At 42.6% G+C, this 24,730-nt stretch overlaps 1 protein-coding gene across 1 annotated transcript; it reads left to right on the forward strand.

Annotated features, from left to right (window-relative positions):
* Positions 1-844: 844 nt before the first annotated feature.
* Positions 845-23,584, forward strand: LOC117557333 (protein Aster-B-like; the record flags this gene model as incomplete). The annotated part of the gene is made up of 3 exons (XM_034233129.1): positions 845-1,397; positions 19,139-19,349; positions 23,564-23,584. Coding segments are annotated over exons 1-3 (246 nt in total), but the record flags the coding sequence as incomplete, so codon positions are not given.
* Between the last annotated feature and the right edge of the window lie 1,146 nt (positions 23,585-24,730).

Consider the following 24,730-nt stretch of genomic DNA (forward strand, 5'->3'; position numbering starts at 1 on the left):
GAGTAGAGGCTCAGTGCACCGAGTAGAGGCTCAGAGCACAGAGTAGAGGCTCGGAGCACAGAGTAGAGGCTCAGAGCACAGAGTAGAGGCTCGGAGCACAGAGTAGAGGCTCAGAGCACCGAGTAGAGGCTCAGAGCACAGAGTAGAGGCTCAGAGCACAGAGTAGAGGCTCGGAGCACCGAGTAGAGGCTCAGAGCACAGAGTAGAGGCTCAGAGCACAGAGTAGAGGCTCAGTGCACCGAGTAGAGGCTCAGTGCACCGAGTAGAGGCTCAGTGCACAGAGTAGAGGCTCGGAGCACAGAGTAGAGGCTCAGTGCACCGAGTAGAGGCTCAGAGCACAGAGTAGAGGCTCAGTGCACCGAGTAGAGGCTCGGAGCGCAGAGTAGAGGCTCAGAGCACAGAGTAGAGGCTCAGAGCACAGAGTAGAGGCTCAGTGCACCGAGTAGAGGCTCAGTGCACCGAGTAGAGGCTCGGAGCACAGAGTAGAGGCTCAGAGCACAGAGTAGAGGCTCAGTGCACCGAGTAGAGGCTCGGAGCACAGAGTAGAGGCTCGGAGCGCAGAGTAGAGGCTCAGAGCACAGAGTAGAGGCTCGGAGCGCAGAGTAGAGGCTCGGAGCACAGAGTAGAGGCTCAGTGCACCGAGTAGAGGCTCGGAGCGCAGAGTAGAGGCTCGGAGCACAGAGTAGAGGCTCGGAGCGCAGAGTAGAGGCTCAGAGCACAGAGTAGAGGCTCAGTGCACCGAGTAGAGGCTCGGAGCGCAGAGTAGAGGCTCGGAGCACAGAGTAGAGGCTCGGAGCGCAGAGTAGAGGCTCGGAGCGCAGAGTAGAGGCTCGGAGCGCCGAGTAGAGGCTCGGAGCGCCGAGTAGAGGCTCGGAGCGCCGAGTAGAGGCTCGGAGCGCAGAGTAGAGGCTCGGAGCGCAGAGTAGAGGCTCGGAGCACAGAGTAGAGGCTCGGAGCACAGAGTAGAGGCTCGGAGAACAGAGTAGAGGCTCGGAGCACAGAGTAGAGGCTCGGAGCACCGAGTAGAGGCTCGGAGCACAGAGTAGAGGGGGAATGCAAAGTGAAAGCCATCTCTCTCCTCAGTTGCTCCCTCCCTCCCTCTCCCTCCGTCTCGTCCTGTGAGCCGTGAAGCTCTGAGAGCAGCGATCGAAAGAGACGCTCGGATATGGGTGGAAAAGAAAGGGGGAATGGAAACATGCAGGTTGCGAGAGAGAGCGAGAGCTTATCAGTTAAACAGGGGGTGAGCGCTAGGAAGAGACCGTTTTCTGGGGATACGTTTTCATCGCTGCTTCCTCCTCCTCCTCCTCCTCTTCCTCCAGGCATGCTCGTTCATCCCTCTCTCCTCTCCGCCTCCTCATCCTGAATGAAGCCGTTTGTCTCCACATGGCTACGACCAGGTTAGTGCCACAGCCCGCCCTTCATCACCTGGCTGCTCTGTGATGCTGCGTAGTGACTGTCACCGTGTCTAGAAGGACAGTGTGCGATATTACTTTAATGTCAGATCTGTGTGTGGGACTTTTGTTTTGGAAATGCATCACAGTTTGCAACACCAACTGCATATTGTAGATCAGATGGACTTTGATTAATCCCCGTGGGGAAAGTCAGTTTAAGCAACAACAGGGTGAGAATGAAAAACAGGACAACACAGAGATAGAGATAGATACAATTATATCCAGTTAAGTAACTTTAAAATAAGAAATGCATTTAAAAAATGAACATATATACATATTTAGGTATATCTCAGTATATTAGATATATTTACATGTATTTAATAGAATCATTTATTGTCGTTATACAGGTACAAGAGACGTACAACATTCAGGAGAAGACAACAGACAACAAGCATTCATACTTCATGTCGACTCGGTTAAGACAAGATGCAAGGAAACTAACATTGACATTAAAAAGGAGCTCCTCTTGAGCACCTGTGGCTCTTTGGCAGCCGGTGCTCATTGAGAGTAAGCTGGTTATTAGCAGATCAGAGAAAGATCAGCGGCCCTAAGCCTGCTGGAGAGAATCTCCTGCGTCGCGTCCCTCTCTCTGTATTCGTCTTGGTTTCCAGAGAGAGAGAGAGCTCGGGGTTTGGGACGATCCGCTGGGTGAACAGCTCGTTGATGGGGGCGGCACACGAGGACATGGCGATGTTCGAGTGTGAGAGCAGTGAAGAGGGCTTCTACGGAGAGGTGCTGGGCGACTGTGTCTTCCAGCAGGGGTACGGGAACGTGTGTGTGTGTGTGTGTGTGTGTGTGTGTGTGTGTGTCAGAGAGAGAGAGAGAGGGTGGGGTGGGGCAGAATGGGTTGAATCAGTGTTTTTTTAAACCTTTTTGTAGCCACGTTCATAGGTGTCATTTATACTAAGGACATGTCGTCCCTTGTGTGTGTGTGTGTGTGTGTGTCAGTGTTTTGGGGGGGGGTGTGTGTGTGTCAGTGTTTGGGGGGGGTGTGTGTGTGTCAGTGTTTTGGGGGGGGGTGTGTCGGAGAGAGAGGGTGCGTGGGGCAGAATGGGTTGAATCAGTGTTTCTCACCCTTTATTGAGCCACGCACTGTAGGCGTCATTTATACTTATTTTTGTTTGACTTTTGAAACTCTATTATTGGCCCCTCTTGTTTGCTCAACATGTAAAGCTGACCTTGATCTATTATTACTATGTTCATTATACTGAGGACCCTTGGGAGCATATCCCGTGCAGTGTTGTCTCCTCCACCGCTTTGCATTCGGATCATTTGTTGAAGATGTTCTGAAGCTCAGAGAACGGTTCACTTTGAGAAAGGGTTATTCGCACAACATGTTGAATCTGGAGGACACTCACACTGTGGGCGTGTTTCTGGTGACCCACGTGGGGCAGTTTTGACCTGCGACACGTTTAATATAATAATAATTGAGTGGAGAGTAGCTTTGCAGCATCGTGGCATAGTTGCTGCACTAGTTTGGTAGCTGCTGTATGTTTTGGGCGGGCGATAAATGCAGCGTATTTTTAAATCTGAAAAAAGTTTCCCCGCCACTTTCCTAACAAAGTGACGGCCACGGCCACGGTACATGTTTTACACCAACAACCAAAGAAGGCCTATTGTATCCTCAAACAGCGTGTATATATATATAATTATAATTGAACGACAAGTCTCTCAATTTGTCTGGGAGAGATCTCTCTTGAGGTTCCTCTCATAACCTGTAGCTTGTTTTGAAGAGACGTTTCGTGAGATGGCGTTTAAGCTTTGGAGCACAGCACTGTTGGGTTTTATTTGCAGCTACTAGATAATATGCGTATGTGCCGATTAAGTTAAATGTGACCATTTCCCACGTCACAGTGAGTGGAGCCATTTCCTTAGATTATAGTATCTTATCTTTTTAGAGTATAACCTGAGATTCTGTGGTGTATATTATTTATTTATAATTTGAGTGCGTTCCTCTGCAGGTCGAGGTGCTGCAGCCGACTGGTGCGGCTGACTGAAGCAAACAGTTAGACCTCGCTGGTTGGGAGCGTCACCGCTTGGTTCTTCTGCCTCTAACATTGAAGTATCAGTTTGTAGGACAAATAGTTTGTTTAAAAACGTTTATTTATTTTTGCCTTTTTTGGAATAAACTATCTTACTTTTCAATCGCATCTGGACATTTATATTTTTCCTCTCAAACTAAAGCGTCTATTCGTCGGTCAGCCCCGAGTGAGCCACAAGCAAAGGACACAAACAAATGGATATCGTGGTCACAAAAATCACATGGTGGTGTGAATGATTGGGAGCATTAACTTCTGCAGTGTCACACCTCATGTCGCAGGTGTTGGTTTCACATGAGTTGATGTGGAAAAAGTATTCAGATTCTTTACTTGAGTTAATAACTCAATGTACAAATACTGAATTTCAAATAAAAAGTACTGCATTGAGAATGGTACTGATTTGCATCAATGCTGACTCATTCTGGGGTTTGAGGACTCATTCCTGCACCACTTTATTAATGTTCTGTTAACCCAACCCCGCGGGGGCAAAACGCATCACTGAAATATAATGTTGGATGGTTTAAAAAAATACAAAATAATTATGAAAAATAACAACAGATTGTAAAAATCGGAATGTATATGATGAGCGAACAGGAAGTGGTTAAATGCTGATTTAATTCTGATTTTAAGACTCATTCCTGCACCACTTTATTAATGTTCTGTCAACCCAACCATTGTCACCTACATATTATTTTGGATGGTCTAAAAAAATAAAAAAACATTTATAATAATCTGAATTTATAAAGTAATTCAATCTGTAAAAGTTTGGCTTCTTAACACAAGTAAAAAGTAGTATAAAAGAAAATACACAGTAGAAGTACCTCAAATGTGTACTGAAGTACAGTAAGTGGTTACTCTCCACCATTGCTCGGCTTTTCAGAGCGATCGGAGCTGAAGGGCCGCTGCCAGCTTGGGTTTGTTCCAGGGTCAGCAGAAGAGAGACAACAAAGCGCGGCCTCGGAAAGAACCGGAACAGTTTCCCGTTGTGCTTCTGAACGAGCGGACAGCTTGAGCCGGCGGGATTTACAGCTTTAGAGCTTATTTAAAGGAAAGGCTGCAACACGGCGGCTCAAGTAGCATGCTTGTTTCTCTGTTGTTTGTTTTTGTTTACGCCCTATATGTAAGAACTTGACCTACTTTGAGAGACGTGAACACTCTGAAGTCAGTCGTCTGCAGGGTCTGGAGGGTTGGATTATCATATATTTACTCCACTACATTCAATGTAACACTCACAGATACTTTGAACATGTAAAAAACCATGATATGCTGAACATGCAGTACTAAAACACTAATACACAATATTTCAAGTATCTAAATTTGGTCCACATTGATAAACTGCAATACTGAAATGCTCTCCATGTATAAAAACAGAATAATATTATACCCATTATAATATAATACTGTGAAAAACAACAACTGCGTAACTAGTACTTTTACTTTGAAGCTTGTACATTTAGCTGAAACAACTCACTGTCAGTATATTTCGATGCAAACTAGGGATGCACCGATCGCCAATTTTGGGGCCGATCGCCGGAATCAGTATCGGCCGATACCGACCGCCGATCCGATCGAGTGGGCGGGGCCTAAATGGAAGATTTAAACATCACTTTAAATCTTCCATTTAAAGTGATGTTTAAAACTCAGTTAATGCTCATTATCTGGAGCTTCCACAAACAACAACCAACTTAATTATTACATTCAAATGAAGTTCATTATTCAAGTTAACATTCACTTTGGAGAATAACACGGGAGCTCTTTAGAGAGCTCTCTCCTGAGAGACTGAGAGGCTCTGATAACCTCAGCTCAGTGAGGTAAAGGCACACCTTTATATGATCATTATAGTTATAAAAAAACAAGAGAATATATTTTCATCTATTCTCTTATAGTATAAAATACTATATGACAGTAAAAAAAAGTTGTTATTAATAAACAAGAATACAGTTTAGAAGGGGAGTGATTTGTAAAATATCCATAAATAAAAAGAGTGATGGTGATGGTGGTGGTGAGAGATGTTTCCATAGATCTCCTCATGTTGCTCTCAAAGTGCACCAGATTGATGCTTTTAACTTTTAGCATGCCCCCGGACCCCCCAAGAGGAGGGTAGGTTCACCCGCCACTTAAATCATGTTCAAATGGATAGGATACTAAATACATTTGCACACATCTTGTGTCCATATCTTTTTGTTTTGGTGGTCATGCCACAACCGTGCGTGCATGCGTGCACGAGTCATAGTGAGTGTCTGCATTTGGGGGGGGGGGGGGGCAACAAATTGGTCAGGGCCGGCCCTGTGCACAATGACGCAAGTTTCATAATAGATTACTTCATTGATCAATGTTGGGACATTTCGTCTGCATGTAACTCTTATCCAGTTTACTGTTGTGATTATGGCTGCGTTGGCTAGAACAAAGTCGTGTAAAGTGTGTGGCCACTGCTTAAGATCGCTTTGCACTTTACTACTGTTTTGCACTTCTGGTTGGATGTAAACTACATTCCGTTGTCTTAATACTTCTGTGCTATGACAATAAAGTTGAATTTAATCTAATATATAGATTTGGTGTGTCGGTATAAAAAGTAGAAAGCACGGCTGAACTCACCAAGCCCTTACTTTGGTTTTTAAATATACACAACCTCTCTGATTGGTTGTGATGCATTGTGGGTCCCCCTGCTGTATTTCCCGCTCAGACGGCGTCTCTAACAGCCGAGCAGGGGAAGTATATTTAGTAACACCGTCTGAATATTTAAACCCCTCTCTGTTGCTATAGGGACATTCAGTCTTTTGGAGCGTGGGCGGTGCTCTAAGTCGTTTAATTGTTAAATTGTTAGTCAGCGCTCTCTCTGCAGAGGAGGTTAATGCAGAGCTCGGATCACTTATTCAACGCCACTCAGCAGCTCATGTGATGTAAACAGGTTTTTAAAGGTGAAGCACTCAAGAAGCTATGTGTTTGATTCCATTAAGCCTTTTAGAGGCAGGACAATAGTGTATTTATATCGTTGCAAACAAAGTCAGGTTTATTTGCTGTGTGGCATCAAACATAATTAGTCATATGTTTGCTTGAACATTCAATTCAACACACAAAGAAAATAGCACTTAGAGATTTGAGCTAATTTGACGTGAATGCACCAGCACAATGGTTTGGCTTATTTGATGAGTTAAAGGAACGAGTCCCAAAACCCTGAAATGAGTCAGAATTGTACCACTTCCTGTACCCTCGTCTCAGCGTCGACTATTTTGGGATGTGTTTTGTTGTTAGCCTGAAATAAGGTCTGTTGTTAAAGAGGCCCTACTCAGGTGTATATCAGTATGTAGTGTCTCTACTTTAAAGAGTCCTCTCCTGCTGATGTTCAGGTGTATATCAGTATGTAGTGTCTCTACTTTAAAGAGTCCTCTCCTGCTGATGTTCAGGTGTATATCAGTATGTAGTGTCTCTACTTTAAAGAGTCCTCTCCTGCTGATGTTCAGGTGTATATCAATATGTAGTGTCTCTACTTTAAAGAGTCCTCTCCTGATGATGTTCAGGTGTATATCAGTATGTAGTGTCTCTACTTTAAAGAGTCCTCTCCTGCTGATGTTCAGGTGTATATCAATATGTAGTGTCTCTACTTTAAAGAGTCCTCTCCTGATGATGTTCAGGTGTATATCAGTATGTAGTGTCTCTACTTTAAAGAGTCCTCTCCTGCTGATGTTCAGGTGTATATCAGTATGTAGTGTCTCTACTTTAAAGAGTCCTCTCCTGCTGATGTTCAGGTGTATATCAGTATGTAGTGTCTCTACTTTAAAGAGTCCTCTCCTGCTGATGTCCAGGTGTATATCAGTATGTAGTGTCTCTACTTTAAAGAGTCCTCTCCTGCTGATCTTCAGGTGTATATCAGCATGTAGTGTCTTTATTTTAAAGAGTCCTCTCCTGCTGATGTTCAGGTGTATATCAGTGTGTAGTGTCTCTACTTTAAAGAGTCCTCTCCTGCTGATGTTCAGGTGTATATCAGTATGTAGTGTCTCTACTTTAAAGAGTCCTCTCCTGCTGATGTTCAGGTGTATATCAGTATGTAGTGTCTCTAATTTAAAGAGTCCTCTCCTGCTGATGTTCAGGTGTATATCAGTATGTAGTGTCTCTACTTTAAAGAGTCCTCTCCTGATGATGTTCAGGTGTATATCAGTATGTAGTGTCTCTACTATAAAGAGTCCTCTCCTGCTGATGTTCAGGTGTATATCAGTATGTAGTGTCTCTACTTTAAAGAGTCCTCTCCTGCTGATGTCCAGGTGTATATCAGTATGTAGTGTCTCTACTTTAAAGAGTCCTCTCCTGCTGATGTCCAGGTGTATATCAGTATGTATTATCTCTACTTTAAAGAGTCCTCTCCTGCTGATGTTCAGGTGTATATCAGCATGTAGTGTCTTTATTTTAAAGAGTCCTCTCCTGCTGATGTTCAGGTGTATATCAGTGTGTAGTGTCTCTACTTTAAAGAGTCCTCTCCTGCTGATGTTCAGGTGTATATCAGTATGCAGTGTCTCTACTTTAAAGAGTCCTCTCCTGCTGATGTTCAGGTGTATATCAGTATGTAGTCTCTACTTTAAAGAGTCCTCTCCTGCTGATGTTCAGGTGTATATCAGTATGTAGTGTCTCTACTTTAAAGAGTCCTCTCCTGCTGATGTTCAGGTGTATATCAGTATGTAGTGTCTCTACTTTAAAGAGTCCTCTCCTGCTGATGTTCAGGTGTATATCAATATGTAGTGTCTCTACTTTAAAGAGTCCTCTCCTGCTGATGTTCAGGTGTATATCAGTATGTAGTGTCTCTACTTTAAAGAGTCCTCTCCTGCTGATGTTCAGGTGTATATCAGTATGTAGTGTCTCTACTTTAAAGAGTCCTCTCCTGCTGATGTTCAGGTGTATATCAGCATGTATTGTCTCTACTTTAAAGAGTCCTCTCCTGCTGATGTTCAGGTGTATATCAGTATGTAGTGTCTCTACTTTAAAGAGTTCTCTCCTGCTGATGTTCAGGTGTATATCAGCATGTAGTGTCTCTACTTTAAAGAGTCCTCTCCTGCTGATGTTCAGGTGTATATCAGTATGTAGGGTCTCTACTTTAAAGAGTCCTCTCCTGCTGATGTTCAGGTGTATATCAATATGTAGTGTCTCTACTTTAAAGAGTCCTCTCCTGATGATGTTCAGGTGTATATCAGTATGTAGTGTCTCTACTTTAAAGAGTCCTCTCCTGCTGATGTTCAGGTGTATATCAATATGTAGTGTCTCTACTTTAAAGAGTCCTCTCCTGATGATGTTCAGGTGTATATCAGTATGTAGTGTCTCTACTTTAAAGAGTCCTCTCCTGCTGATGTTCAGGTGTATATCAGTATGTAGTGTCTCTACTTTAAAGAGTCCTCTCCTGCTGATGTCCAGGTGTATATCAGTATGTAGTGTCTCTACTTTAAAGAGTCCTCTCCTGCTGATCTTCAGGTGTATATCAGCATGTAGTGTCTTTATTTTAAAGAGTCCTCTCCTGCTGATGTTCAGGTGTATATCAGTGTGTAGTGTCTCTACTTTAAAGAGTCCTCTCCTGCTGATGTTCAGGTGTATATCAGTATGTAGTGTCTCTACTTTAAAGAGTCCTCTCCTGCTGATGTTCAGGTGTATATCAGTATGTAGTGTCTCTACTTTAAAGAGTCCTCTCCTGCTGATGTTCAGGTGTATATCAATATGTAGTGTCTCTACTTTAAAGAGTCCTCTCCTGATGATGTTCAGGTGTATATCAGTATGTAGTGTCTCTACTTTAAAGAGTCCTCTCCTGCTGATGTTCAAGTGTATATCAGTATGTAGTGTCTCTACTTTAAAGAGTCCTCTCCTGCTGATGTCCAGGTGTATATCAGTATGTAGTGTCTCTACTTTAAAGAGTCCTCTCCTGCTGATCTTCAGGTGTATATCAGCATGTAGTGTCTTTATTTTAAAGAGTCCTCTCCTGCTGATGTTCAGGTGTATATCAGTGTGTAGTGTCTCTACTTTAAAGAGTCCTCTCCTGCTGATGTTCAGGTGTATATCAGTATGTAGTGTTTCTACTTTAAAGAGTCCTCTCCTGCTGATGTTCAGGTGTATATCAGTATGCAGTGTCTCTACTTTAAAGAGTCCTCTCCTGCTGATGTTCAGGTGTATATCAGTATGTAGTCTCTACTTTAAAGAGTTCTCTCCTGCTGATGTTCAGGTGTATATCAGTATGTAGTGTCTATACTTTAAAGAGTCCTCTCCTGCTGATGTTCAGGTGTATATCAGTAGGTAGTGTCTCTACTTTAAAGAGTCCTCTCCTGCTGATGTTCAGGTGTATATCAGTATGTAGTGTCTCTACTTTAAAGAGTCCTCTCCTGCTGATGTTCAGGTGTATATCAATATGTAGTGTCTCTACTTTAAAGAGTCCTCTCCTGCTGATGTTCAGGTGTATATCAGTATGTAGTGTCTCTACTTTAAAGAGTCCTCTCCTGCTGATGTTCATGTGTATATCAGCATGTAGTGTCTCTACTTTAAAGAGTCCTCTCCTGCTGATGTTCAGGTGTATATCAGTATGTAGTGTCTCTACTTTAAAGAGTTCTCTCCTGCTGATGTTCAGGTGTATATCAGCATGTAGTGTCTCTACTTTAAAGAGTCCTCTCCTGCTGATGTTCAGGTGTATATCAGTATGTAGTGTCTCTACTTTAAAGAGTTTCTCTCCTGCTGATGTTCAGGTGTATATCAGCATGTAGTGTCTCTACTTTAAAGAGTCCTCTCCTGCTGATGTTCAGGTGTATATCAGTATGTAGTGTCTCCACTTTAAAGAGTCCTCTCCTGCTGATGTTCAGGTGTATATCAGTATGTAGCGTCTTTACTTTAAAGAGTCCTCTCCTGCTGATGTTCAGGTGTATATCAGTATGTAGGGTCTCTACTTTAAAGAGTCCTCTCCTGCTGATGTTCAGGTGTATATCAGTGTGTAGTGTCTCTACTTTAAAGAGTCCTCTCCTGCTGATGTTCAGATGTATATCAGTATCTAGTGTCTCTACTTTAAAGAGTCCTCTCCTGCTGATGTCCAGGTGTATATCAGAATGTAGTGTCTCTACTTTAAAGAGTCCTCTCCTGCTGATGTTCAGGTGTATATTAGTATGTAGTGTCTCTACTTTAAAGAGTCCTCTCCTGCTGATGTCCAGGTGTATATCAGTATGTAGTGTCTCTACTTTAAAGAGTGCTTCCTGCTGATCTTCAGGTGTATATCAGCATGTAGTGTCTCTACTTTAAAGAGTCCTCTCCTGCTGATGTTCAGGTGTATATCAGTATGTAGTGTCTCTACTTTAAAGAGTCCTCTCCTGCTGATGTTCAGGTGTATATCAGTATGTAGTGTCTCTACTTTAAAGAGTCCTCTCCTGCTGATGTTTCAGGTGTATATCAATATGTAGTGTCTCTACTTTAAAGAGTCCTCTCCTGCTGATGTTCAGGTGTATATCAGTATGTAGTGTCTCTACTTTAAAGAGTCCTCTCCTGCTGATGTTCAGGTGTATATCAATATGTAGTGTCTCTACTTTAAAGAGTCCTCTCCTGATGATGTTCAGGTGTATATCAGTATGTAGTGTCTCTACTTTAAAGAGTCCTCTCCTGCTGATGTCAGGTGTATATCAGTATGTAGTGTCTCTACTTTAAAGAGTCCTCTCCTGCTGATGTCCAGGTGTATATCAGTATGTAGTGTCTCTACTTTAAAGAGTCCTCTCCTGCTGATCTTCAGGTGTATATCAGCATGTAGTGTCTTTATTTTAAAGAGTCCTCTCCTGCTGATGTTCAGGTGTATATCAGTGTGTAGTGTCTCTACTTTAAAGAGTCCTCTCCTGCTGATGTTCAGGTGTATATCAGTATGTAGTGTCTCTACTTTAAAGAGTCCTCTCCTGCTGATGTTCAGGTGTATATCAGTATGTAGTGTCTCTACTTTAAAGAGTCCTCTCCTGCTGATGTTCAGGTGTATATCAATATGTAGTGTCTCTACTTTAAAGAGTCCTCTCCTGCTGATGTTCAGGTGTATATCAGTATGTAGCGTCTTTACTTTAAAGAGTCCTCTCCTGCTGATGTTCAGGTGTATATCAGTATGTAGGGTCTCTACTTTAAAGAGTCCTCTCCTGCTGATGTTCAGGTGTATATCAGTGTGTAGTGTCTCTACTTTAAAGAGTCCTCTCCTGCTGATGTTCAGATGTATATCAGTATCTAGTGTCTCTACTTTAAAGAGTCCTCTCCTGCTGATGTCCAGGTGTATATCAGAATGTAGTGTCTCTACTTTAAAGAGTCCTCTCCTGCTGATGTTCAGGTGTATATCAGTATGTAGTGTCTCTACTTTAAAGAGTCCTCTCCTGCTGATGTCCAGGTGTATATCAGTATGTAGTGTCTCTACTTTAAAGAGTGCTTCCTGCTGATCTTCAGGTGTATATCAGCATGTAGTGTCTCTACTTTAAAGAGTCCTCTCCTGCTGATGTTCAGGTGTATATCAGTATGTAGTGTCTCTACTTTAAAGAGTTCCTCTCCTGCTGATGTTCAGGTGTATATCAGTATGTAGTGTCTCTACTTTAAAGAGTCCTCTCCTGCTGATGTTCAGGTGTATATCAATATGTAGTGTCTCTACTTTAAAGAGTCCTCTCCTGATGATGTTCAGGTGTATATCAGTATGTAGTGTCTCTACTTTAAAGAGTCCTCTCCTGCTGATGTTCAGGTGTATATCAATATGTAGTGTCTCTACTTTAAAGAGTCCTCTCCTGATGATGTTCAGGTGTATATCAGTATGTAGTGTCTCTACTTTAAAGAGTCCTCTCCTGCTGATGTTCAGGTGTATATCAGTATGTAGTGTCTCTACTTTAAAGAGTCCTCTCCTGCTGATGTCCAGGTGTATATCAGTATGTAGTGTCTCTACTTTAAAGAGTCCTCTCCTGCTGATCTTCAGGTGTATATCAGCATGTAGTGTCTTTATTTTAAAGAGTCCTCTCCTGCTGATGTTCAGGTGTATATCAGTGTGTAGTGTCTCTACTTTAAAGAGTCCTCTCCTGCTGATGTTCAGGTGTATATCAGTATGTAGTGTCTCTACTTTAAAGAGTCCTCTCCTGCTGATGTTCAGGTGTATATCAGTATGTACTGTCTCTACTTTAAAGAGTCCTCTCCTGCTGATGTTCAGGTGTATATCAATATGTAGTGTCTCTACTTTAAAGAGTCCTCTCCTGATGATGTTCAGGTGTATATCAGTATGTAGTGTTTCTACTTTAAAGAGTCCTCTCCTGCTGATGTTCAAGTGTATATCAGTATGTAGTGTCTCTACTTTAAAGAGTCCTCTCCTGCTGATGTCCAGGTGTATATCAGTATGTAGTGTCTCTACTTTAAAGAGTCCTCTCCTGCTGATCTTCAGGTGTATATCAGCATGTAGTGTCTTTATTTTAAAGAGTCCTCTCCTGCTGATGTTCAGGTGTATATCAGTGTGTAGTGTCTCTACTTTAAAGAGTCCTCTCCTGCTGATGTTCAGGTGTATATCAGTATGTAGTGTTTCTACTTTAAAGAGTCCTCTCCTGCTGATGTTCAGGTGTATATCAGTATGTAGTCTCTACTTTAAAGAGTTCTCTCCTGCTGATGTTCAGGTGTATATCAGTATGTAGTGTCTCTACTTTAAAGAGTCCTCTCCTGCTGATGTTCAGGTGTATATCAGTAGGTAGTGTCTCTACTTTAAAGAGTCCTCTCCTGCTGATGTTCAGGTGTATATCAGTATGTAGTGTCTCTACTTTAAAGAGTCCTCTCCTGCTGATGTTCAGGTGTATATCAATATGTAGTGTCTCTACTTTAAAGAGTCCTCTCCTGCTGATGTTCAGGTGTATATCAGTATGTAGTGTCTCTACTTTAAAGAGTCCTCTCCTGCTGATGTTCATGTGTATATCAGCATGTAGTGTCTCTACTTTAAAGAGTCCTCTCCTGCTGATGTTCAGGTGTATATCAGTATGTAGTGTCTCTACTTTAAAGAGTTCTCTCCTGCTGATGTTCAGGTGTATATCAGCATGTAGTGTCTCTACTTTAAAGAGTCCTCTCCTGCTGATGTTCAGGTGTATATCAGTATGTAGTGTCTCTACTTTAAAGAGTTCTCTCCTGCTGATGTTCAGGTGTATATCAGCATGTAGTGTCTCTACTTTAAAGAGTCCTCTCCTGCTGATGTTCAGGTGTATATCAGTATGTAGTGTCTCCACTTTAAAGAGTCCTCTCCTGCTGATGTTCAGGTGTATATCAGTATGTAGCGTCTTTACTTTAAAGAGTCCTCTCCTGCTGATGTTCAGGTGTATATCAGTATGTAGGGTCTCTACTTTAAAGAGTCCTCTCCTGCTGATGTTCAGGTGTATATCAGTGTGTAGTGTCTCTACTTTAAAGAGTCCTCTCCTGCTGATGTTCAGATGTATATCAGTATCTAGTGTCTCTACTTTAAAGAGTCCTCTCCTGCTGATGTCCAGGTGTATATCAGAATGTAGTGTCTCTACTTTAAAGAGTCCTCTCCTGCTGATGTTCAGGTGTATATCAGTATGTAGTGTCTCTACTTTAAAGAGTCCTCTCCTGCTGATGTCCAGGTGTATATCAGTATGTAGTGTCTCTACTTTAAAGAGTGCTTCCTGCTGATCTTCAGGTGTATATCAGCATGTAGTGTCTCTACTTTAAAGAGTCCTCTCCTGCTGATGTTCAGGTGTATATCAGTATGTAGTGTCTCTACTTTAAAGAGTCCTCTCCTGCTGATGTTCAGGTGTATATCAGTATGTAGTGTCTCTACTTTAAAGAGTCCTCTCCTGCTGATGTTCAGGTGTATATCAGTATGTAGTGTCTCTACTTTAAAGAGTCCTCTCCTGCTGATGTTCAGGTGTATATCAGTATGTAGTGTCTCTACTTTAAAGAGTCCTCTCCTGCTGATGTTCAGGTGTATATCAGTATGTAGTGTATCTACTTTAAAGAGTCCTCTCCTGCTGATGTTCAGGTGTATATCAGTATGTAGTGTCTCTACTTTAAAGAGTCCTCTCCTGCTGATGTTCAGGTGTATATCAGTATGTAGTGTCTCTACTTTAAAGAGTCCTCTCCTGCTGATGTTCAGGTGTATATCAGTATGTAGTGTCTCCATGTTTAATGTTCAAAAAGCTCTTTATTTTTCTCATACTGTCTGTGCTGCAGCGCCTCTTTTCACCCTCTGTCTGAAACCAGAGCCCAGTCTGCTCTTATTGGTCTCTGTTGTGACTGGTCAATACCCCACTAGTGAATTAAAAAATCTGCGGTGTCTCTAAATGAGACGACTAAACATCATCAGGCTCAACATTAGCCTCCTTTAGCTTAGCGGTGGAGACGTGAAGTCATGTGACCGTGCTGTAGTTCCTTTATAGCCCAACATTAGCCACCTTTAGCTTAGCGGTGGTGACGTGAAGTCATGTGACCGTGCTATAGTTCCTTTATAGCCCAACATTAGCCACCTTTAGCTTAGCGGTGGTGACGTGAAGTCATGTGACCGTGCTGTAGTTCCTTTACAGCCCAACATTAGCCACCTTTAGCTTAGCGGTGGAGACGTGAAGTCATGTGACCGTGCTGTAGTTCCTTTATAGCCCAACATTAGCCACCTTTAGCTTAGCGGTGGTGACGTGAAGTCATGTGACCGTGCTGTAGTTCCTTTATAGCCCAACATTAGCCACCTTTAGCTTAGCGGTGGTGACGTGAAGTCATGTGACCGTGCTGTAGTTCCTTTACAGCCCAACATTAGCCACCTTTAGCTTAGCGGTGGTGACGTGATGTCATGTGACCGTGCTGTAGTTCCTTTATAGCCCAACATTAGCCACCTTTAGCTTAGCGGTGGTGACGTGAAGTCATGTGACCGTGCTGTAGTTCCTTTATAGCCCAACATTAGCCACCTTTAGCTTAGCGGTGGTGACGTGAAGTCATGTGACCGTGCTGTAGTTCCTTTATAGCCCAACATTAGCCTCCTTTAGCTTAGCGGTGGAGACGTGAAGTCATGTGACCGTGCTGTAGTTCCTTTATAGCCCAACATTAGCCACCTTTAGCTTAGCGGTGGTGACGTGAAGTCATGTGACCGTGCTGTAGTTCCTTTATAGCCCAACATTAGCCTCCTTTAGCTTAGCGGTGGTGACGTGAAGTCATGTGACCGTGCTGTAGTTCCTTTATAGCCCAACATTAGCCTCCTTTAGCTTAGCGGTGGTGACGTGAAGTCATGTGACCGTGCTGTAGTTCCTTTATAGCCCAACATTTGCCTCCTTTAGCTTAGCGGTGGTGACCTGAAATCCAAAATCACATGGAGAAATCCTATTGGACCAGGGAGATGCTGCCTTCAGGGTCGGCCTACAAAAACAGGTCATCCCGACACCTCTTGATATATCTGCATGTTTCTTGCTGTTCTTGTTTCTATCTTTATGGTTTATTGCTGTCGCTTCTGATAAATGTAATAGAGGTTTGAAAAGCCTTTTATCCTGCAGGTAAAAACCTCTTTATAATCTCTCACGTAACACCCTGATCCTCTCAGGGCAGACGATGTGTCTGCATGGCGTCTCTCTTCACGCCTCAGTGTTGAGCTTCATGAAGCTGCTGTTAGCAGAGCTTCAGTGAACGATGCTTTTGTTAGCTGCTCTCTGCTGATATCAGGCTCAGTCATTCTCACGCTGCTGATGGATCCGTGTTGCCTTTGTTTGCCGTCGTGTTTCTGGAAAGGCGAGGTGATCCGTGAATTCCTCTCATCTGCTAAAAACAACATGCGGGGGATTCGCTTCAGCGGGGAGTCCTGCCTCTCTCCGCCTGGAGGGAGAGCATCAGAGACAGAACTCTGATCTCATCCTCTCTGGCTTTCTTGCATTGCTCAGGTTCGGGATGAGTTTCCAAACCACAGGACAAGATATCGCTGCTTCTTTAGACATCGAGTTAACCTTGCTATATATATATATATATATATCCATAGACTTTTTGTTTTTAGTTTGAGTTCTAAATGTGCTTTTAAGTTGTTATGTAAGTTGAATTCAATAATATTGAAAATAATCTCAAAACAGAATTTTAAATCTAGTTTTTGTTTTTAGTATTTGTCCCAATAAAGGTCATTTGTCTTGTTGTTATTTAAAATAATAACATACAGCTAAAACATTATTTCTATTGATTTAATTTGAACTTCGTGTCCTTTGCTTTAAAGTTGTAGCATGTGTGTGTGTGGCTGGTGTGTGTAACCCAGACACACACTATCATGCATGCCCTATATGAATGATCCTTTCTGCCATCAAAGGATCTGCAGCTCTGCACATCTGTGCTGCAGTCGTCTTCATATATGAAAAGTATAAACAGAGCCTTATTTTTTATTATTTTCTTTTAGATCTAAGCATTTCTGACCTTTATGAACTATACTGTAATGAATTCCTATCTGTTACTGCTTTCTCCTGCACCCACTTCTCCTCTTTACAAACACACCTGGTTAGATCTATGAGATCTGTGTAACCCGTCTGCTGGGGGACTCACTCTTAAAAGTCCTCCCCTCCTTCATCCATAATGTCCAGTCGTCTTCACCTGCATCAGTAGACGTCTGGTTGAACAGAGATTAACCAGGTCAGTGGGGACCAATCAGTGGACAGAGATCACAATGCACATGACAGAGAAAAGCACTGATCAGCAGAGCATTTGGTAATCATATAAATTGATATGATACACCAGGCGAGCGTCATCTATCCGAGCACTAAGCAGATGTGAGGGCTTTCTGTGCGGCTGTTCCACCACTGAAACACTACATCACTAATTCATGGTGATGTAGAATCTGTTAAATCACGAGTTTCAAGCCATACGAGTGAGTATTCGTTTAGTTTCTGAAAGGAGGCCGATCTATTTCTATGACCAATATTTGTCTCCATTGGTCCGTGAGGTATCAGCAGAAAAGGGAAATTGAACCTGGGATTATTTAAAGTCTTGGGGGACAGAAGATGCGTCACAATATTGTGTCAGGTCAGAGGTCAGCTACACGTGCACTTTGAGGTGTATATAAGCTGTAGGATTCTCTTAGACTGTAGAGCAGCGGTTACCAACCTTTTTCAACTCAGGCCGAACTTAAGAATCTACCATTTTTCGTGGGAAACATTCAAACATAAACAATACGGAGGCTAAATAAAGTTCTCAGAGTACTTTTTATTTTAATTAGAAAAAAGGAGCTGGCCATCAGTAACAAACAGACATTTGTATTGCACGGTTTAGTTGAATACTCGATTCTGATTGGTTGATTCAGAACATGTGACACGTTGTCAATCCAGTAGAACAGAACGCTGTCAAGGACTGTAATGACCGTTGCTAAGGACTGTAATGACCGTTGCTAAGGACTGTAATAACCGTTGCTAAGGACTGTAATGACCGTTGCTAAGGACTGTAATGACCGTTGCTAAGGAGGGTCGAGAAAGAGAAAGGAAAGGAGGTTAAAATACAAACAAATCTTAATAATTAAATGTTTCCACACAAATCATAATGTTTTGCAAATGATTTGGCGGCCCACTTGCAATGCCTTCTGATAGAGGCATTACACTATTGACTGCTTTGTTGAAGGCTAATCCGTCTCTTAAAGTGCTGTACAGCAATATGATATTGAACTTCCCTGTGTCTGTGTTTTATTGGTTCCTCTTTGTCTTGTTCTTTAGTGTTGTGACAGTAACAAACAGACGCCATTGGCCCGCGGTGACGTAAGGGCTTGCATAACTTCATGTCCAGTAACCGTGCTCAGATCACTTACTGAGCCTGTTGTTCTGTGTGTGTGTGTGTGTGTGTGTGTGTGTGTGTGTGTGTGTGTGTGTGTGTGTGTGTGTGTGTGTGTGTGTGTGTGTGTGTGTGTGTGTGTGTGTGTGTGTGTGTGTGTGTGTGTGTGTGTGTGTGTGTGTGTGTGTGTGTGTGTGTGTGTGTGTGTGTAAGGAGATTGTGTATATAGGATCACAAAGGTTACCTGATAGCAACGTACGATGGAAAGAAGGAGCTGTCTCAAGACAACAGTCCTTCCATCTGTCTGTCAAAGATTTCACAAAAAGTAAAAGTACTGGTTCTGTCTAAAGGCCCATTTCAGAATCATCATCAGAAACACAGGGACTTTAGCCTCTGCAGACCATTTACATGAACTAAAACCTATATAACTCACTACAGGAGAGAGAACACACCAAAAAGGCACAATAGGCCCTAAAACACAACCTTGCATGATGTTAACATTGACATATACCCATTTATTTATTCTACTAAGTTGTTTAGTTTGTTTCGTATATTTATATCTGGAGTAAATACTTGTCTTTTATAATGTTAAATCATTTTTAGTTTTAAATATATTTAGTTTTAATATTCGTTCTATTTTTGATCCTCTCCTACAACTTATTTCATCATGTTGTTTATGTTTGCAGCACCACACACCAAAGCAAATTCCTTGTATGTGTACCTGGCAATCAACAGATTTGAGCCTCTGCTGACCATTTACATGCACTAACACCTAACACACAGGGAACATCAGTTCAACAGTTAAAACATTTGAGTACTTCTCCCCCTCTGGACTAACAACACTACCTCACTTGATGTTGACGTATTCAAGGAGTATCTACAGGGTTTTTATGACCACATCTAACATGTCTCATCCCCCCTTTCTGTCTCTTTGTCTTTCAGCACTGCCAGTAACTCAAACAAGAGCACCCCCGCCTGCTCGCCTGTGCTGCGGAAACGCTCGCGCTCGCCCACCCCTCACAGCCCGGAGGGAGAGAACATGGTGGAGAAAGGATCAGATCACTCCTCCGACAAATCCCCCTCCACGCCTGAGACGGCCGTCCAGAGAACGTACTCCCTGCAGTCAGCGAGGAGCGGCGGGAAGAACTCAAAGGTAGGAGACCAGGTGAAGCTCCGTAGCACCAGAGAGGAGGAGTACACACTTTACTCAAGTAGAAGTAGAGATACTCGTGTTTAAAAATACTCTGGTGAAAGTAGAAGTACTGACTAAACTTATTTCCTCAAGTCAAAGTAAAGAGGCTTTGAAATGTACTTCAGTAGAAAGTACCCATAACTAGCAGCTGCTTTAAAGAGTACCTGACCTCCCTTTATATTAATAGAACAATAATGTCATTGTTAGCTAATGAATGTTTCCATGCTGAACAACGGCAACATGACAACGTTTCCATTGGTCCCTCTTCTTTAGAGAAGACCAGGAAATGATGGATACACGGATCGTGTTCAAATCAATAGGCACGCAATGACTCTAAAGAATAATGATCACGCACCAAACACACATTCAGACTAAAGGAACCAGCTGTTTGGAAAATGAGAGAAGTAGAAAGTACAGGTATTTGAGTTCAACATGTAAGAAGTAGAAAGTACAGGTATTTGTGTTCAACATGTAAGAAGTAGAAAGTACAGGTATTTGAGTTCAACATGTGAGAAGTAGAAAGTACAGGTATTTGAGTTCAACATGTAAGAAGTAGAAAGTACAGGTATTTGTGTTCAACATGTAAGAAGTAGAAAGTACAGGTATTTGTGTTCAACATGTAAGAAGTAGAAAGTACAGGTATTTGTGTTCAACATGTAAGAAGTAGAAAGTACAGGTATTTGGGTTCAACATGTAAGAAGTAGAAAGTACAGGTATTTGTGTTCAACATGTGAGAAGTAGAAAGTACAGGTATTTGAGTTCAACATGTAAGAAGTAGAAAGTACAGGTATTTGTGTTCAACATGTGAGAAGTAGAAAGTACAGGTATTTGAGTTCAACATGTAAGAAGTAGAAAGTACAGGTATTTGTGTTCAACATGTAAGAAGTAGAAAGTACAGGTATTTGAGTTCAACATGTGAGAAGTAGAAAGTACAGGTATTTGAGTTCAACATGTAAGAAGTAGAAAGTACAGGTATTTGTGTTCAACATGTAAGAAGTAGAAAGTACAGGTATTTGAGTTCAACATGTAAGAAGTAGAAAGTACAGGTATTTGAGTTCAACATGTAAGAAGTAGAAAGTACAGGTATTTGTGTTCAACATGTAAGAAGTAGAAAGTACAGGTATTTGAGTTCAACATGTGAGAAGTAGAAAGTACAGGTATTTGAGTTCAACATGTAAGAAGTAGAAAGTACAGGTATTTGTGTTCAACATGTAAGAAGTAGAAAGTACAGGTATTTGTGTTCAACATGTAAGAAGTAGAAAGTACAGGTATTTGTGTTCAACATGTAAGAAGTAGAAAGTACAGGTATTTGGGTTCAACATGTAAGAAGTAGAAAGTACAGGTATTTGGGTTCAACATGTAAGAAGTCAAACTAAAAAGTCGTAGTTGAGTAAAGTACTGATACCAGAAACATGTACTTAAGTACAGTAACAAAGTATTTGTACTCCACTACTTCCTCTACACCTCTGATACATCAGAATCAGAATACCTTTATTCGTCCAACAGATAGTGCCAATGCATTAAAAAAAAAATTAAAGATAAAGAAAATACAAAAATTACACAATTTACAAAATACACCTCCTGTAGCAGTTCTGAAGATTTAGCAGCCAGGTTTATATTGCACAATTATTAACGGCATATATATCTTAACACGTCAGAGGTGGTATTCTGTTGTCGATGCAACTTCAAATCAGCTGCTGTCTGGAGAAAATGACGAGTTAGGCAAATATGCAAAGAAGCACACTTTATCGATGTATAAAGTATTTTAAGATCTTTTCTTTTAATGCTTAATGCAAGCATGGCGACTCCTTCTGAGTGACAGACTCTCTTACAGGGAAACAAGATCATTTACAGGACAACATTTCACATTAAGCAAAACTCACACCCGACAAAGAACAGTTGGGTACTTTTTTTTTTCTTCTCTGTGATTGGTTATTGACTTCAAAGCCCTGATTTGTAACCAGTGAGTCGCAGCGATCACTCTCCCCCCTTCCTCTCCATTTCAGCTTTTCATTTCCACATCTCGCTGAGCTTTTGTCGTGCTTGTTGTTAAAAGGTTCGTTTCTGCACCTTATAAGAAAAAAGTCCAAAAATACTGACAGAAAACATCCGACAAAAGGTTTGTTGGTTTCCCTGCAGCTAGTGAACACATTTCCACAACAAACTTTACTCATAGAGGCCGTGATGATACAGCTAAGCCAATCATACAGAGCCGACAGGTGGAAACGCTCTGCAGCTTCAGAAAGGATGCAGATATAGAAACCCAAAGGTTCCACATGAAGAAACGTCTCCATCAACAACACCTGCAGCGTTTAGAGAGCATCCAGCAGCTTGAGGAGACATGGCAGCGTTTAGAGAACATCCAGCAGCTTGAGGAGACATGGCAGCGTTTAGAGAGCATCCAGCAGCTTGAGGAGACATGGCAGCGTTTAGAGAACATCCAGCAGCTTGAGGAGACATGGCAGCGTTTAGAGAACATCCAGCAGCTTGAGGAGACATGGCAGCGTTTAGAGAACATCCAGCAGCTTGAGGAGACATGGCAGCGTTTAGAGAGCATCCAGCAGCTTGAGGAGACATGGCAGCGTTTAGAGAGCATCCAGCAGCTTGAGGAGACATGGCAGCGTTTAGAGAACATCCAGCAGCTTGAGGAGACATGGCAGCGTTTAGAGAACATCCAGCAGCTTGAGGAGACATGGCAGCGTTTAGAGAACATCCAGCAGCTTGAGGAGACATGGCAGCGTTTAGAGAACATCCAGCAGCTTGAGGAGACATGGCAGCGTTTAGAGAACATCCAGCAGCTTGAGGAGACATGGCAGCGTTTAGAGAGGAGACATGCAGCGTTTAGAGAACATCCAGCAGCTTGAGGAGACATGGCAGCGTTTACTAAAAGCTCAGCTTCTGTGTGCGTCACTCTTTAGTGTCCCCTGGTCTCCAGCTGTGTGCGTCACTCTTTAGTGTCCCCTGGTCTCCCATCTGTGTGCGTCACTCTTTAGTGTCCCCTGGTCTCCAGCTGTGTGCGTCACTCTTTAGTGTCCCCTGGTCTCCCAGCTGTGTGTGTCACTCTTTAGTGTCCCCTGGTCTCCCAGCTGTGTGCGTCACTCTTTAGTGTCCCCTGGTCTCCCAGCTGTGTGCGTCACTCTTTAGTGTCCCCTGGTCTCCCAGCTGTGTGCGTCACTCTTTAGTGTCCCCTGGTCTCCTCAAGCTGCTGGATGCTCTCTAAACGCTGCCATGTCTCCTCAAGCTGCTGGATGTTCTCTAAACGCTGCCATGTCTCCTCAAGCTGCTGGATGCTCTCTAAACGCTGCCATGTCTCCTCAAGCTGCTGGATGTTCTCTAAACGCTGCCATGTCTCCTCAAGCTGCTGGATGTTCTCTAAACGCTGCATGTGTTGTTGATGGAGATGTTTCTTCATGTGGAACCTTTGGGTTTTTATATCTGCATCCTTTCTGAAGCTGCAGCGTTTCTCCTGAAGGAAGAGTTGAAGCTGGATTGCACCTGTTATCAAATCAAATCAAGTTTTATAGCACATTTTAAAACGATGTTTGGTCGAGCCAAAGTGCTGTACGTGCAATAAAAACACTTCAAATAAAAATACTGCGATAGCAAACAGAAGACAATAAATTACAACAGAAATATAAAAATCAAACACAGGGAAAAGTCAGGAGTCGTGCTCCGCTCTGACTAGAAGGCCACAGAGAAGAAGTGAGTCTTCAGTGAGGATTTAAAAGCCCCAGGGTCCGGGCCGACCTCACATGGAGTGGCAGAGTGTTCCAGAGCCTGGGGCCCGCCGCTGAGAAGGCTCCGGGCCCTCGGGTTTTGAGCCTGGTCTTAGGCGCTACCAGCAGCAGCTGATCAGCCGACCTGAAGCTCTGGTTATCCGTTGACAGATGATGATTCTCCAAAAACAAAAGAGTTGTATTTCAGACCTCAGTGATGGATTTAGAGGAAGGAGCACGTGGCTCTTTTTCCTGCAAAGCATTCGAGCAAATGTTCAGCGACGCTCATTCTGTCCTCATCCGTCTGCTGTTCAATCCACTTGTTGTTGTTGTTTGTTTAGCGTTATGTTGTCTCCACTACACACTGCTGCTGTCACATGATACTGTTTTCCATCTGATGACGACTGGTTCTTCTTTACTTTCTGATGTGTCTCTGTTCTTCTCCTGATTGCATGCTAGTCTCACAAGCGACTTTCCAAAGTAAGCATTACTCTTTATTCTGTTTCTTCAAAATATCTCTGTGCCCACCTACCCCCCCCCCCCCCCCCCCCCCCCCTCCTCCTCTTCCCCCCCCCTCCTCTTCCCCACTTCCTGTCTTGTGAGCTGCTCGGTGGAAATGTCCCTCTGTGCGATGCCTCGCCCTGAAACCCAGCTTGCTCCCACCTGTTTACAGTCTGCACACTCAGGACACTCCACTCCCACACTCCCCCCCCTCCCCTCCCCTCCCCTCTCCTCTCCCTCTGGTGATATGCAATGTAGAAATATTCCTGATTACATTCTCAAATATCTGTGTTAAGGTTTGTTTCAGACTGTATTTACATCTGGGTCATTGTATGCTTATTTCAATGTATAGAAGTAAACAAATACAGAATGAGAAATCCTTCATTTGTCCTGCTGTGCAAGGAAAAGGAAAAATAAATAGACTTAAATAAAAAGTCATGCTCACGTTACAAAAGATAAGCAAAAACAACAAGTACACTGTAAATACATTGAGAGTTATACACACATCAAAAGGATAAACGGAGCTTTATTTTGGGGGGATCTTTTTGGACATGTCTAGCCTTAATAAACTATACTGTTATGAATTCCTCTCTGTTACCCCCTCTCCCCTTTACTAACATATCTAGTAGTTAGATGTATGATATATGTCATGCCGTTTATATTCACGGACGACATCATTATTTCAGCTTATTATTTCTCCTTCATCCATTTTGTCCAGCTTCACCCATCCAATCTGCTTCCTTTCACACTTCATCCCTCTTTCATTCAATTTTACATCAGAACAGAACAAAGAGTAGTGCAGGGATGTTGTATTTCTGTGTTGGTCCCTGAAGGCAGCATCTCCCTGCTCCAATGGGATTTCTCTATTTTGGATTATTGCAGAAAATAACACACATTTAGTTCAGCGGGATAATCTCCACATGTGAACCCCACTTTATGATTCTGAAGTAAAAAGCTAATGTTGGCTTATAAGGGAACTACAGCACGGTCACATGACTTCACGTCACCACCGCTAAGCTAAAGGTGGCTAATGTTGGGCTATAAAGGAACTACAGCACGGTCACATGACTTCACGTCACCACCGCTAAGCTAAAGGAGGCTAATGTTGGGCTATAAAGGAACTAC

Source organism: Gymnodraco acuticeps, unplaced genomic scaffold (genome assembly GCF_902827175.1).
Source record: "Gymnodraco acuticeps unplaced genomic scaffold, fGymAcu1.1, whole genome shotgun sequence".
In the NCBI taxonomy this organism is placed as follows: Eukaryota; Metazoa; Chordata; class Actinopteri; order Perciformes; family Bathydraconidae; genus Gymnodraco; species Gymnodraco acuticeps.